We start from the raw sequence: 16,622 nt of genomic DNA, 5'->3' as shown, positions 1-16,622 counted from the left end.
TCATGATCTTGCAGTTCACGAGTTTGAGCCTCTCATCGGGCTCTGTGCTTACAGCTCAGAGCCTGGATCCTGCTTTGGATTCTGTGTCTCTGTCTCTCTGCCCCTTCCCTACTCATGCTCTGTCTCTGTCTCTCTCTCTCAAAAATAAATAAACATTAAAAAAAAAAATAAAAAAAAAAGTCTATAGAGGTATTCCCCCTGATGCTTGGATTAAAGGTTTTAAATATGCCTCTGGTGATTCTCTGGCTCTATGCTTAGCTTCTCAGTCAGATGCTATTGCTGCCTACCTGTCATAAAAAGGGAAGTAGAGACGATCTAAAAATCCTAAGTGTTTATTGAGAACTTTTCTCTTTTTAACCAAGAATAGAATTTCTTAAAAAAGAATAGAAAATGGAGTACTTTGGAGAGAAGAGAAAGCTATTTAGGAGCAGGAAACTTCCAATAATTCACACTTAGATGTTTGTATTCACAGAATCTTTGTACACTGTTCCCCACAAATGGACATTGTGTACTACATAGAAAAATCCTAGGTTAAACCCATTAATTTTACATTTTTAAGATCTTTTAAAAAATCTATTTTCAAAATGAAAATGGGGAGGGATATATTTTAACACACAAAAACACAGTTTCTATTTATTTCGCAATCCTATAGTGTAAACAGTTACTTGAGTTCTGCTGCTGAGCACATTTTTAGTAAAGACTAAAACAAACGGGAAGAATTGAGAAACCTGACCAAGAGAAAAGATATTCCAGGAGGAAAAAAAAAAAAAAAGAAAGAATGGAGTTTAAATTTGCCCTAAGCTTTAGGGGATTTATTATCACAGGATAAAGTTGTATTTGTCCTCAGTCAGTTCAATTTTTTTTTTTCCAGATTGATGATTACCCACAATTTCTGAGTCCACCAGACAGAGAAACCAACCAACATATTCGTATCATCTATTCTTCAACTGTTTTGAAAAAAGAGTGTGAAAAATCAAAAGGTGTCAAGAAATTCTCATTTCCATTTCATCCATCTCATTTCCATTTCATTGCCGCTTCTAACAACAAAAAAGGTATGTAATATATTTCTTAAAGTGACACAAGAAAAGATGTATTTCATTATGAGACAAAAAAGAATGTTCTTTTTTTTCCTCCCCAGCTTTACTGAGGTATGATTGACAAATTACAATTATATATAAGGTGTCTAATGTGATGTTTTGATACATGAGTACATTTGAAATGATTACCACAATCAGGCTAATCATCTCACATAGTTGTCATTTTGTACGTGTGTGGGGAGAACACATTTGAGATCTATTTCCTTTGCAAATTTCAAGTATACACCATATTATTGTTAACTTTGTTCACCATGTTGTGCATTTTGGTCTCCAGAACTTATTTATTTTATAATGAACGTCTATCTTTTGACTAACATCTACCTTTTTTCCCTAACTCCCAGCCCCTGGTAACTACTGTCTTACTACCTGTTACTATGAGTTTGTCTTTTTGTGCTGGTTTATTTCACTTAGCATGATGTCCTCCAGGTTCACCCATGTTGTCTCAAATGGCAGGATTTCCTGGTTTTCATATTTAATTTAATTTATTTATTTCTTAAGTACTCTCTACACCCAACATGTGGCTCAAACTCATGACCCCAATATCAAGAATCAGATGCTCTACTGACTGAGCCAGCCAGGCACCCCAGGATTTTTTTTTCTTTTTTTAAAGTCTAAATGTGTGTGTAAGGATGTCTGCTCCACCCCCCCACCCCAATTTTATTTATCCATTCATGTATTCCTGGACACTTAGGTTACTTCCATGTCTTGGTTACTATAAATAATGCTGCTATGAATAGGAGAGTACAAGTATCTGAGATAATGACTTTATTTGCTTCGGATATAAACCCAACAGTGGGAATGCTGGATCATATGGTAGTCCTATTTTAGGTTTTTGAAGAACCTCCATACTGTTTTCCACAGTGGCCGCACAAATTTACATTCTCACCAACAGTGCACAAATGTTCCCTTTTCTCTACATCCTCATCAATACTTGTTATCTTTTGACTTTTTGAGGTTAACTATCCTAACAGTTGTGAGGTGGTATCTTGTGGGTTTTTTGTTTTGTTTTGTTTTGTTTAAATTTGTCTTTGAGAAAGAGAGACAGAGAGAGAGATGGTCAGGGAGGGGCAGAGAGAGGGGGAGACAGAGAATCTGAAGCAGGCTCTGCGCTGTCAGCGCAAAGCCCAATGAGGGCTCATGACCTGAGAAGGGGTCGGATGCTGAACCAGCTGAGCCACCCAGGTGCCCCTCACTGTGGTTTTGCTTTGCAATTCCATGATGATTAGTGAGCTGAACCATCCATTCTTGGCAGCATAGTGCCTGGGCAAAGCTTGCCATACATGAAGATATGTAGAAAATAACCAGAAATATTGTGAACCTGGCTTTAGGAAAACTCCTGATGGTCATCTCTTTGAATCTTGGCTCCCACAAGCAAGGGAAGCCACAGGGTCCTACCCTGAAAAATATGGTTTATTATGGTTATTAACATCATTCAGTCTTCATTCAGAAGTATTTGTTGGGAACCTTTTCACCCAAGAACTATGTATGCTTCACACCTAAACAGAAAGATGAAAGGCCATCTTTAATTTTGTTTTCAGGGAGCTCAGCATCTGATGCAGATGATTTTCCCACTGTGCCCAAGGAGATCTAGAAAATTCACAGTGGGATGGAGAGAGAAGGGGAGGATGAGGAGTCAGGGCTCCTGGCGCTCATCCAGCTCAACTAGAGCTTACTTGCTTTTATGCTTCACATTTTGGGCTTTATGTTAATGTTTCTGATGAATATGTTTTAAAAACCTAAGGATGAATAGATGAAAATAGAACATATAGTTCAGCATTACACTGTTTATTTCATGGTCTTATTTTATATATGTATATGAAATGTGTATGTACCTAAAGGAGCCCTTTAAACTATCAATCCCCATAATTGGGAGTTGGTAAAAAGCAGAGAAGAGGAGGATGGGCTTTGGACCAGCCAAATCCACATTTGAATCCTGGCTCCCACCTTTCCCAGCTGTATGACCGTCTACAAGTTACCAGCTTTGTGAGCTCCAGTTTCCTGGTCTCCATCACTAGCTTCACAGGGTTGTTGTATTGCATGAAATGACGTGGGCAAGGCAGGGCACACAGCAGGAAAGCAGTCAGCTGTTAAGATGGCATCCTTAGCGGAGAAGAGGGGCAGAAGGAAGTCTGACAGGGCTCCTGGATAAGTCCTTCCACTTCTGGCCTCTAGCCAGAGTAGCCAGACCAGCCCACACCAGCCAATTCATTCTTCACTAGACTTCACTCCAAGTCAGACTCAGAATTCTTAGAGTATTGAATAACTACAAAGTGTGAGAAAACTGTCCAGTGTTTGTACACTCTCATGGATAAGCACCTTTCCACACTGACACTCTATGGCATGGCAACTATTTGTAGGAGTTGTAATTAGTCTTATTAAATCCCTGGTTGCTCACCAGGTCTCTTGTCACACTAATTAGATAACCTAACTGGTGTTGGTTGCCTTAAATGCATATTTATCCTTGTCCACGAGCATAATTATTCTTGGATTTTTTTTCCCCCAACATGTATAAGAAGATAAAAACACACATTAAAGAAGCTGATGACAGGTAAAAGTTTTATAAAATTTAAGTTCTTAGAAACTTCGCAAATGATGTTAAAAGCAGTGAAAACTTTTTAAAAAACTTAGCTTGTGTTCATGTGCATGGCTGGTTCATAAACTTATAACTTTCCCCCTCTCCCCCTTCCTTACTTTATTCTCTAAAGGTTCCATCTAACACTTTATACAATGAGTTTTGAAAACACAAACTGCCACTGTCACAAGGAGTCATACACAGCCCACCTTGGAGAATAAAAAACGTCCCCCCTTTCCAGCATGCCAACAGTAATGTGCTCTGATTCCTGTTCTCTGCCAAGCTGCTTGTTCCCTGGGTTGGGTATGACTACATACCCAGGACCCTCATGATTCACCTCCCAGACAGTCTGTAATATGTGGTCCTGAAGCAAGAGAGAGGCTCAAACCTGTCTGACCATCTACTTGAAAACAGTCATTACTGTAGCCATTAGTGTTAATAATGATGATATCATGGCTAGAGAAGTAGCACACATTAACTACTGAGCATCTGAATAAAGATAATTATTAGAACTTACTCCAAACCTCTAGGGCGAAAGCCTAGGGAATATTTGTGTCATGTGGCAAAGGAGCTTGCACTCAAAGCAACTGGATTATCTTAACAAAGGAAACTCAAAAGTGCAAATCATTTGTAGTAAAGATACTTCGTTTATTCACTGCATTTGCAACAGGATTCCTAATTAGGCCCTACTTTTCTGGAGATATATAGAAAAAGAGGCTTTTCTCTATGTGTCCTTATATGGGTCATAGGTAGCACTTTAAATTGTACTTTTTATGTGTAGCTGGAAGAGGATGGTTGTTTAACTCTAAATGAACAATGCTGATGGGAGTAGAGCGACAGTGGGGCACTCACTAGCTGCTAAAGCTCTAGAATGAATTGGGTTATTAGCCCTTTAGTTTCAGGTACATTCTTGAACAGCACCTTCTAGTAGAACTTTCTGCAATGATGGAGATGTTCTGTATGTAGTAGAATTATGTCTAATACAGTAGCCAAGAGCCAACTGAGCCACTGAGCACTTGAGATGTGAGTAGTACTAACTGAATTTCAATTTAATTTTAATTTTAATAGCCACAGCTGTCTAGTAGCTATAGAAATGGTCACTGCGGTTCTAAAAGCATAGAAAAGACCTTAATGGCTTTAGGGTGTATTTTGAAACACTGGCAGAGCATGAAGTAGACGAATCCTCAAACCAGAATGAAACATAATAATTTGATGAAACATAAACTGAACCTAGGTTTTATATAACTATATGAGATTTTGTTTTATACTGAAAACCTATATATTTTTTAAAACCAATGAGATGGGAAAAACTAAAGCGACAAGGCATTGATGAGTCTCTCAGGTTTAGTGGATAGTTTTTACGTAGGCTTGGCAGTCTTCCTCATAGGAATAGGGTTTTGATAAATATAACTGGAAATCTTGCAGGTAAGAAAACTGTTGTGGTTGTGTGTGTGTGTGTGTGTGTGTGTGTGTGTGTGTGTGTGTGTGTTTGTAGCATCCTTTCTAAAAAATATTCCTCAGGGGCGGCTGGGTGGCTCAGTCTGTTAATCGTCTGACTTGATCTTGGCTCAGGTCTCACAGTTTGTGAGTTCAAGCCCTGCATTGGGCTCTGCACTGATGGTGCAGAGTCTGCTTGGGATTCTTTCTTTCCTTCTCTCTGCCCCTCCCCTGCTTGTGTGCTCTCTCTCTCTCTCTCTCTCTCTCTCTCTCTCAAATAATAAAAATAAACTTAAAAAAATGTTCCTCAGCTGACCAGCACTACTGAACATGCCATCAGATATCCACTGTGCTAAATGGTGGAAAAACTTCATACCTAGGCTACTGAAGAAGACTGTAAACTGCTGTGTGCACATTAGAGAACATACTGGAACAGAGGATAGGTCTCGTCTGTTATCTGTATTCAGGCTCTCTTGTCATTATGGCCTTGTATCTGCCAGACTCTGGCCACTGGCATCCAGGAGATCAGAACTCCTATCCGATGCAGACACAGAGACCACAGCTGTACGTCATTTCTCAGTGGAGATCACAGCTGATCCTGAGATTCTCCACACCATTGTTACAAATGAAATTTAAAGCTAACATAAAGAGGCAGGGACATAGGCACTAAAGTCATTTTTGGTCATAACCTTTTGATGACGTCACACAAAAAAGAGAAAGTTCAAGGTTGGTTAGTGAACTTGGATGAAATGATGTTTAAGAGACAACTCACGTTCATTGTTTAGGGAATACGAACTTCCTAATAGAAAAGCCTCAGTGATTTCTTGCCCCCTTCCAGTATGCTGACAGTGCTGTGCTCTGTTTCTTTCCAGCTCTCCTCCTAGCTGTTTGTCCCCTGCAGGAGGTACTGCTATATCTCCAGGACCCCTGTGGTACACCTCCCAGACAGTCTGTAATGTGTGGTCCTGAAGCAAGGGGCTCAAACCTGTCTGACCTCTGCACCACAAGCGCTAATATGTTCTACCTAATTCCAGCAATGACCAAAGGCATTATTTGTATCACATTTAGTACCCACATTTGTGAAATGCCTACTATTAGAAGTGTCTATGATGACTGGGGTCTTAGACTTATGTAGAGGGTTTTCACTTGCAAGTAGAAAAAACTGACTCATTTTGGAGTCTATGTAATTAGTAAAAATTACTCACTTACAAGTAGGAAAAACTGATTGATTTTGGAGTCTCCTAAGGAATCAAGAGGGGAACAGAAGGACCCAATAGTGGAAGACCAGAAACCCAGAGGCCTGTTCCTGAGCCTGAACAGCCTGTGAGAGACTTTCTTCTGGATGCAGCTAGTTTCAAGGACTCCTAGCTCAGCCTCTCACATTCAAATGTCACAAGTCTAGAGGGAGACATTGATCAGCCTAACTTGGATCAGAGCCAACCCCTAGACCAGTCAGCTATGGCTTGGATAGGGGTGGATCCAGATTTTGTGGGGACTGAAGCTCATACAACGTGCAGAGCCTTCTTTAAGAAAAAGAGTTAAAACACCAAATAGGATGACTGCAGCACTCCCAAGATAGATAGGCAGAAGAAATCACAAACATAGAGCGTTTGTGGACACTCCCAAGAGAAGAAGTGAGACAGAAGGAAAACTGAAGTGGGAAGAGCCTGTGGTCTTGAATGACTGTGGTTAACATGTCTTCCCTTTGTTTATAAAGACATTTGACCATTGGCACACATGGTCAGTGCTTCTCCTAAGACTTTGGAAGGAACTCATACAAATGAGGGACCCTAGAGCTGAATCATCACTTACTTCATCAGAAGGAGCAGTCTCTTTTTTTAAAAGATGGGCACCCAGGTGCCTGGGTTGAACGTCCGACTTCGGCTCAGGTCATGATCTCAAGGTTCATGAGTTTGAGCCCCTCATTGGGCTCTGTGCTGACAGCTCAGAGCCTGGAGCCTGCTTCGGATTCTATCTCCCTCTCTCTCTGCCCCTCACCCACTTGCGCATGTGCTCTCTCTCTCTCTCTCTCTCTCACAACTAAATAATTAAAAAAAAATTATTTAAGAGATGGGCATCCATACTGTGGAAGAGGACAGTTCCTCAAAGAAAGAAGGCTCTGAGAAGACCACATGACAGATGACCACTACAGTTTGGTCCTTCCCCTGCAGCTGCAGTTTCCTACTTTTTTTTTAAAGATTATATTTTTAGGGGCGCCTGGGTGGCTCAGTCGGTTAAGTGTCTGACTTCGGCTCAGGTCATGATCTCATCGTTCATGGGTTCGAGCCCCGCACTGGGCTTTGTACTGACAGCTCAGACCCTGAAGCCTCCTTCAGATTCTGTCTCTCTCTCTCTCTCTCTCTCTCTCTCTCTCTCTCTGCCCCTCCCCTGCTCATGCTCTGTCTCTCTCTCAAAATTAAAATTTTTTTTTAACCTTTATTTATTTTTGAGACAGAGAGAGACAGAACATGAACGGGGGAGGGTCAGAGAGAGGGAGACACAGAATCTGAAACAGGCTCCAGGCTCTGAGCTGTCAGCACAGAGCCCGACGCAGGGCCCGAACCCACAGACCGTGAGATCACGACCTGAGCTGAAGTTGGACGCTTAACCAACTGAACCACCCAGGCGCCCCGCTCTCTCTCAAAATTAAAATAAAAACATTAAAAAAAAATTTTTTTAAAGATTTTATTTTTATGTAATCTTTACACCCAATGTGGGGCTTGAACTCACAACCCTGAGATCAGAAGTCACATGCTCTATAGACTGAGGCAGCCAGGCACCCCTCAGTTTCCCACTTTTTAACAGACTTTTTGTCTCAACTCCCCACGTGATCTACAAATCTCATGAACTATACTGCACCTCAAGGGGAATGTGTTGACATCTTATGTCTAGACCAGAGCAAGCTAGAATGGACTGTACCCTCCAGCTATCTTATTTATTTATTTATTTATTTATTTATTTATTTATTTAATTTTTAACATTTATTTATTTTTGAGACAGAGAGAGACAGAGCATGAACGGGGGAGGGTCAGAGGGAGGGAGACACAGAATCTGAAACAGGCTCCAGGCTCTGAGCTGTCAGCACAGAGCCCGACATGGGGCTCGAACTCACAGACCATGAGATCATGACCTGAGCCGAAGTCGGCCGCCCAACTGACTGAGCCACCCAGGCGCCCCTCTAGCTATCTTTTTAAAGACCCCATCCAGCATCACCTTTGGCCCTCTGAGGTGAGAGGGTTCTTTCTCCCAGGCATGAAGGGGCCCTGGCTCCTCTCAGATCCATGACAGCAACAGAGAATTGTGCAAAGCGTTCAAAAGGAATGGGGTCAAACTCAGTGAAAGCACACTTAAGATTTTGGTTTCATATTATGTAAATTTTACCTCAAAAGAAAAATAAACTGACAAAAATTAAAAGGGAGGGAAGAGGACAGAGAAGCAAGCAAACTGAGAAAGGAAGCAGCTGACAGCCAGCGAAATCCCCGAAAGGAATTCTCTGTGGGAGCAGGGCTTTCTCGCTTTTCCCTCCCTGGCTCTCTGTATGGCGTGCGCATCCCTGCAGGGATGGGGAGGTGGTTCGACGGGGCCACACCAAGGTTCCCTTGGAGCCTAGAAAGTAAGGCTAGTACTGACCTCTTGAAATGGCCTGTAGAAAGGTCCATTGGGTTCTTGTTCCAAACACTTATTACATACTGTTATTATTTGTTCCTCCAAGCAAGCAAACAAAATACACTTACATAATTGGGAGGACATGACAATTTTCTTGATGCAAGTTATGATCTGTTCTCTGATTTTTACTTTAAATTAATGTTTATTGTGTAACTTCTCTGCCAGGCACCACGAGTCACTTTTATACACATTATCTTATTTTCAATCACAGAATTATCTTTCTTAATTAACTAATTAATTAATTAATTTTTGAGAAAGAGATAGAGACTGCCAGTGGGGGAGAGGGGCAGAGGGAGAGAGAGGGAGAATTTTAAGCAGGCTCCAGGCTCAGCACCAAGCCCAACATGGGGTCAATCCCACAATTCTGGGATAACAACCCAAGCAGAAATCAAGAGTTGGACACTCAACCGACTAAGCCACCCAGGCGCCTTTCATCTTCATTTTTATAAAGTAAGATACTGGGTCCAAAATGATAAAGTAACTGGTAAAGTCTTGTAAATTGTAATGTTTTACAAGGGTCTGAAGTTGAGTACATGTTTTAACATCAAAGCCAAAGTTCCTTTTGTTCCATCATGCTGCCCAGCTTATCATTTGGCTTGTTTGTTTTGTTTTATTTTTTAATGTATGTTTATTTTTGAGAGAGAGAGAGACAGAGTGTGAGCAGGTGAGGGGCAGAGAGAGAGGGGGACACAGAATCCGAAGCAGGCTCCAGGCTCTGAGCTGTCAGCACAAAGCCAGATGCGGGACTCAATCTCACAAACCGAGAGATCATGACCTGAGCCGAAGTCAGATGCTCATATGACTGAGCCACCCAGGTACCCCTGCCCAGCTTATAATATGGGACTTGCAAGTTTTTGTGGGGATTTATGAGCAATCATCAATTCAGTACATGTAACTATATCTTCTTCATAAAATCAAATTATGTAAAGTATTAAATGATTTTTTTCTTTTTCTTTCTTTTTTCTTTCTTTTTAGTTGAAGAAGAGATTAATGGCCCTGTCTTTTGGAGAGGCAAAGAGCCCCGAAGTTTGAATGAATCCTCTCTCAGGTGAGATTTTGTTCAGAGCATGTTGTTAATTTGCTGACTAAAACTTATTTTATATTTCAATTTGCTCATTTTAATGCTTTTTCTCTACTAATGGCTTTGGACTGAGTTTTATTTCATATATATAATAATGAAGAAGATATTTGGAAAGAATGTTCTTCTAAATTCAAATCCAGTTAGTTTAGATAGTAAAGTATAACATTTCTTATGTCAATGAAATATATAGATTTTACAATATAAATAAATAATTTATTAAAATTAAATTCAAATACATTCATAATCTCTTGTTCTGTGTAGGGCATGATGTTAGGCCCTGTAAAGGATAGAACGATGAGTAAGGCATAGTTCCTATCTTTGAGAAGCTGATTTCAACCAGAATGTGTGACATTTGCATAAACATAGATAACACAGAGTACACATATTAAGTGTCTTCAGTGAGTTCGAGCCCCACATCGGGCTCTCGATTGTTAGCACAGAGCTCACTTCAGACCCTCTGTCACTCTCTCTCTGCACCTCCTCCCCTCTCAAAATAAATAAACATTAAAAAAAAAATAAAGAGGGGAAAGGTAATATTCAGTTGTGGGGAGAAGTCAAAATGCCAGAGTATGGTGAATTTTCAGTGCACACAGAGAGGGAGATCTTGCAGCTGGAGGGGATAAAAAACAAAAGAAAACAAAAAAAGGAAGATAGAGGCAGGAAAAGTAGAACATGTTTTAGGAAAGGTAAGCAGTCCACAGTGATTTAAAAATAGAATGGGGCGGGTGGGGGGGCCTGGCTGGCTCTTTAGTAGAGCATTCAACTCTTGATCTCGGATTTGTGAGTTCAAGCCCCACATTGGGTGTAGGGATTACATAAAAAATAAAATAAAATAGAATAAAATAAAATAAAGTAAAAAATAAAGTAAAAAAAATAAAGTAAAATAAAATAAAATAAAATAAAGTAAAAAAAAATAAAGTAAAAAAATAAAACAGAACAGGAATACCAGTATAAGGTTAAAAAGTAAAACTGGGCCCATGCTTTGGAGAGTCTTAAAAGTCCAAGTGAAGACTTTATGTGTCATTTTGTAGATTATGAGGAAACTATTGACAAATTATCAGTTGTGCTGTAATCCATTTGAAGAAGGAAAAATCAGAGGTTGGTGGGAAGTAATGAGAATCTATCTGAACTGGACTAGTGGTAAAGGGAATAAAGAAAAAAGGATGGATGGAAGACACATTTCAGAGGCAAACTCTACAAGACCGGCAACTGAACATAAGAGACAGAGACAGAGAAGCCACTGTGGTTTCAAGCCAGGGTTATGTCCAGGTGATGTCCTTCAGAGAAATAAGGATGACAGGAGGGTTCAAGCCCAAGTACTGGTTTAGACAGGTTAAGCTTGAGGTCCTAGTAGGCCTCAGCTGGTGAAGTTCATCTGGCAGTAAAAAATTTCAGCCTGGAAGGCAGGAGAGAAGGCTGGATGTAAATTAATTAATTAATTAATTAATTAATATTTTAGAAAGTGAGAGAGAGAGAGTGCAAGCAGGGGAGAGGGACTGAGTGTGTGTGTGTGTGACAGAGAGAGAGAGAGAGAGAGAGAGAGAGAGAGAGAGAGAATATCTCAACCAGGCTCCACGCTTAGAGCTGACCCGATGTGGGGCTCAATCCTAGGACTCTGGGATCAAGACCTGAGCCGGAATCAACAGTCAGATGCTCAACCGACTGAGGGATCCAGGTGCCTCCGGATGTAAATTTAAAAAGGATGTCCTGGGGCTCCTGGCTCACTCAGTCAGTAGAACACACTGATCTCAGGGTTGTGAGTTCAAGCACCACACTGGGCATACAGCTTAAAGAAAAAAAACAATTACAAACAAACAAACATATAAACAAATAAGTAAAAGGGAGCTCCATAAGCTGCAGAACCTGAAGTATGATTCTGTTGCACACCTTAAGCATCTAGACGTTAGGAGGAGGAGGGGAGCACAGGATCCGAAGAGCTGCAAGTCAGGAGAAATACTGGCATGGAGAAGATGAGTGTGGGTTGGGGACCTGAAAGGTCATGGCAAGGGGGAAATATCCAAGTTAGGAAAACATTGCAAAATACTATAAAGGAAACATGAAGCCCTAATTGGGAAGTGTCCACAAAGCTGTGCTTTTCCATACAGTGCATTAACTTAGGTTATTGAGGGGAGGGGGGTGTTTTTCCACTGCACTTTCTTTCAGTAACCTTTTCTTATTAAACAAGATGACCTACAAAATCTCTTCTAAACCCGAATTTCATTATTGTAACTTCCTTTCTCACACGAAAAAAACCTTGGCTTAGGAAGATGGATGCATAGATACGTATTGGTTGATCGACTGGTGTATTTGTTTATTTATTACTAAGAACACATCACCAATTTACAGAATTTTAACTTTACGACCAACTATTCTGGACAAGAAAACTGGTGGAAACTTGGCTACAGTAACTAGCTCTCTTAAAGGTTTTTAAAGTTTAAGGAGTTACCTTCAGAAATGATCTCTTGTGTTCCTGTCAGTGTTCTCAAGGCTTTGGAGGTTCTGATTATATTTGAAGCTGGAACATCAGGAAAACTTAACTGGCTAAGACAGGACTGACCAGTAAGTGTTCTGTTCTGCATTGCAAACCTTAGCTCAGAAAGCACTCTGAGACCCCTTTGTAATGCTGGGAGTCGGGGAGGGGCCAAAGAGCTTGAACCACTGAATCCCTCCACCAGGGTTTCTCAGCAGGGTGCTGTCCGGCATTTTGTGTGGGACCCCTCGTTGTCATGCAGAACACCTGCCCATTGTGGGATTGGAGCGTCCCAGGCTCTTGTCCACTAAGTGCCTGTAACACTCTCCGTGCATTGTGGCAACCACACATTTCCACTGGAACCACCCCTGCTACTTCCATCTATTGGCAAAGCTTGTTTGTATTTCCCCCAACCTCTTTCTCCCTTCTCTCTGCAATCCTCTCTCTCACCTTCCCTAGTAAGCATCCTTGCTCTTCCTAGAAATTCTGTGCGTGGGTTTTCATTGACACCCCAGTGTGATAACGTAATAATACAAATCTAAGATGGTTCCTCCTTAGGGGCACCTGGGTGGCTCAGTTGGTTCTGTCGGTTCAGTGTTGGACTTCGGCTCAGGTCATGATCTCAGGGTTCATGAGTAATAGCCTCACCTTGGGCTCTGTACTGACAGTTAGGAGCCTGCTTTGGATTCTGTTTCCTTTTCTTTCCACCCATCTCCTGCTCATGCACACATGTGGTGGCTGTCTCTCTCTGTCAAAATAAATAACTAAACTTAAAAAAATAAAATAAAATGGTTCTCCTTTCAGTGGGACTTCCATTTTAGTAGGCATGGAAACCAGAAGCTCAAGGAGAAAAGCTTTATTAGTATTTTGTTTTATTGAGGTTATACTGACACACAGTAAAGTGCAATGAAGTATACAGTGTGATACATTTTATCATATGTATCACCATCATCAACATCTGTTGCTCCCTGGCGGCACTGTGGCCTGGAAACTTTGTCAAGGCAGGAAGCTGGAGCAGTTGTTAGGTCTCACCTTGTTTGTTTTCCTACCTCTCAGAGATGACTGTCTTTGTTGTCCAGTGTCTAGTGTCTTTTTAACAACATTTCTTTTTTTAAAATATTTATTTATTTTTGAGAGAGAGAAAGAGAGAGAGATCATGAGAGCGAGCACAATGGGGGAGGGGCAGAGAGAGAGGGAGACACAGAACCTGAAGCAGGCTCCAGGCTCTGAGCTACTATCACAGAGCCCGATGTGGGGTTCGAACTCAAGAACCATAAGATCATGTCCAGTGTCCAGGTCTTAAAAGCTGTTTTTATTTTTTTGTACGTTTCCCCCCCCAGTTTCTTTTTCCTTTCTTTCTTTCTTTTTTTTAGGTGAGAGGGCATATCTAGTCCCTGTTACTCCATCCTGTCCTGGAACAGAAAAAAACAACCAAACAACTAGTAGAATTTTAATCTTTACACTAGTATATACGGAAGGGGATCTGGATTGGTTTCAAATCCTTCCTGGAGCCAGGGATAGCTGCAGAATTTTCATAAAAGATACTCCATCAAAGAGTGCAGCAGAAGATGGGGGTGGTTAAGAAACTTTTCTTCCTTTGGTTTTATGTGGTAGATGAATTTATTTTTGGTGGTTTGCTGGGGCTGGGAAGCTTAGGGAATGAAGGGCAGCAAAGCCCGCTCTCCCCTTGGCCTCTGCCTTTGGGAGCCTGCTGTTTTAAGGCCAATTCAACTTACCAACTCCAATTCCAGACTATAATAATGAAGAAACCGTGAAGCTCAGAAGGACCTCAATTATTGGACTTGCAAAGGCCCACTATTCTGCCTTTTACAGGAAGGTAAAACCACACCCTTTCAGGCAGCTTTTTCAACAAAGCTAATGTCCAAAACAGGTTAGTTAGAGAGTCAGTTCTATAGGAGAGCTCATTTCCCTAACTACCCCTGCTGTTTGAAGTTAGATGGGCTACGGGGCTTGAACTTGCTTGTCAGGGAGCCAGAATCTGGGATGCTCATTGCTGCTTCCTGGTGTTGTTGCTGCTTTGAGATGAATAATACCCTCTTTTATTTTTTTTTCTTACATTTATTTATTATTGAGAGAGACAGAGAGAGAGAGAGAGAGAGCGCACAATCTAAACCATGAGCAGGGGAGGGACAGAGAGAGAGAGTGGGGAGAGAATCCCAAGCAGGTTCCGCACTGTCAGCACAGAGCCCGATGTGGGGCTTGAACTCACGAACCTTGAGATCATGACCCGTGCCGAAATCAAGAGTGGGGCCCGTAACCAACTGTGCCACCCAGGTGCCCCGAGATGAGTATACACTCTTAACGCGTGCTGGCTGGGCCACGTGAGGAGATAGCGCAGAGCAGGGTGTGGGAAGAAAGCTCACCTGGGATAAGAGCAAAAATCTATGGTTTTTTCAAGTCTGGCCTCAAGTCAGAATCTCTCAAGGGTTCATGGCAAGTTCAGACTTCTGGCCTCCACCCCAGACTACTGAGTCCTAAGCTTTAGGGATGGGACTCAGCAGTCTGTTTTTGGTAGCTCCCGAGATGATGCTGTTAGCTAGCCACCACAGTTTAGGAAATCTTGGCCTAAACAGTCAACGTACTCCTGAATTACTGAGATTCCTGCGTTCTGTACCCAGGACATGTCTATAATCCCTCAACTTCTGTTTTCACTGCCAGTCCTCTGGTACAAGCAACTCTCCTCTCACCTGGATTTGCAACACCTCTCTCTGCTCTCCCCCATCTCCACTGTCCGTACCTGCTGTGGTTGGAATGTTTGTGTCCCTCCCAAATTCCTGTGTTGAAATCCTAACCCCCAAAGGTGATGATATTGGTAGATGGGCCTTGGGGCAGGGGGGTGGGGGGTGGGGTGCTTTAATCTTGAGGGTGGAGGCCTCATGAATGAGATTAGCACTCTTGAGAAAGAGGCTCCAGAGAGCTCACTAGCCCCTGCCACCAGGTGAAGACACAGCCAAAAGGAACTGGCTGGGAACCAGGAAGAGTGTCCTTACCATAAGGCAAAGGCACCCTGATCTTGGACTTTCCAGCCTCCAAAACTGTGAGCAATACATTTTCTGTTGTTTATAAGCTACCCAGTCTGTGGCCTAACTGCTTTGAAAGTAGACCCAAACAAGCTAAGACAGTACCTCTCCACCCCTGTCTGAATCCATTACTCACCTTAAAGCCGAAATGATCTTTTTGCAAATGTCTCTTTGCCCTAAAAATAAAACTTTTCACATGTCTGAACAGCCCAGCACGCCCTGGCGTTTGCTTATGTCTCCAGCTTCATCTCAAGTCACTTTACCCCTTGCTTATCACACTGTCTAGAGCACCTCAAGCTTTTTCCACCGCAGGGCCTTTACACTTTATTTCCCCTCTTAACACTGCTTTTCATGTGGCTCACTCTTTCTCATCCTTCAGGTCTTAGCTTGAATGTCCACATCTCAAAAAGGTCTTGCCTGATCACCTGTCTGAAGTATATTACCCTCCATGGGTCGCCTGGGTGGGTCAGTTGGTTAAGCTTCCGACTCTTGGTTTCGGCTTGGGTCACGACCTCAGGATTTGTGAGTTCAAGCCCTGCATCAGGCTCTGCACTGACAGGGTGGAACCTGCTTGGGATTCTATATCTCTCTGCCCTTCCCCTGTTCTCTCTCTCTCTCAAAAATAAACAAACATAAAAAATGAGGTATACTATCCTCCAACAGATGCACACAGGTTTTATCAGAGTACTCCCTTTGTTTCATAGCACTTTTATAAACAATTACCTATCAATTGTTTATTGTCTGTCCTCCCACTAGAATGTGAGCCTCACAAGGACAGGGACCTAGGTATTCTTGCACACTGTATATTTCCAGTGCTTGGCCTAGTGTCTGGCATATAGTAGCTGCTTAATATTTGTCGAATGATTAATCGTGTTCTTTACGACCTAGCCTGGCTTGCATTATACAGGCTTGGGGAAGCATGATCTCATCTAAATCCATGTAATAACAAAGCATGTTTTGAAGGGGTTGATGCATTTCCAATGTTGCCCTAAGTGCTGTGACTTTAATTAGTTCTGGGAGGAGGGATCTCTCTGCTGTCTCATGGTACTAAGTGAAATTCCTGACATGACTTTCATAACTAGAAATACTGAGGGAAAGGCAATGCCACTGATAGCCATCCACATGCTCTCGGACTCAATATTCTTCATTCCACACTTTGGCATACGAATGCCCCAGTTTTTCTACACCACTCTGATAGTCTCATTATTTTCCTCTAATTTAGAAAAATAGGTTTCTTTCCTTTCCTTTCCTTTCCTTT

General features: G+C 41.8%; 1 protein-coding gene and 1 long non-coding RNA gene across 8 annotated transcripts in view; one reads left to right on the top strand and one right to left on the bottom strand.

Annotated features, from left to right (window-relative positions):
* The window catches only part of LOC132694127 (uncharacterized), a 120,290-nt gene that overhangs the window by 31,892 nt on the left and 71,776 nt on the right, over nt 1-16,622 (bottom strand). The gene's annotated exons all lie outside the window — the stretch shown is intronic.
* The window catches only part of CB4H12orf56 (chromosome B4 C12orf56 homolog), a 112,840-nt gene that overhangs the window by 26,756 nt on the left and 69,462 nt on the right, over nt 1-16,622 (top strand). For all 5 annotated transcript variants that reach the window (XM_078449731.2, XM_078449728.2, XM_078449730.2 and 2 more), the window contains exons 2-3: nt 872-1,052; nt 9,748-9,820. In XM_078449731.2, the coding sequence (XP_078305857.1) occupies nt 872-1,052; nt 9,748-9,820 (254 nt within the window). The remainder of the gene's footprint in view (nt 1-871; nt 1,053-9,747; nt 9,821-16,622) is intronic.

The sequence above is a fragment of the Panthera onca genome, chromosome B4 (genome assembly GCF_046562875.1).
Source record: "Panthera onca isolate mPanOnc1 chromosome B4, mPanOnc1 haplotype 2, whole genome shotgun sequence".
NCBI lineage: Eukaryota > Metazoa > Chordata > Mammalia > Carnivora > Felidae > Panthera > Panthera onca.
Note: the sequence above shows the minus strand (reverse complement) of the source record. Positions and strands in the feature narration are given on the sequence as shown.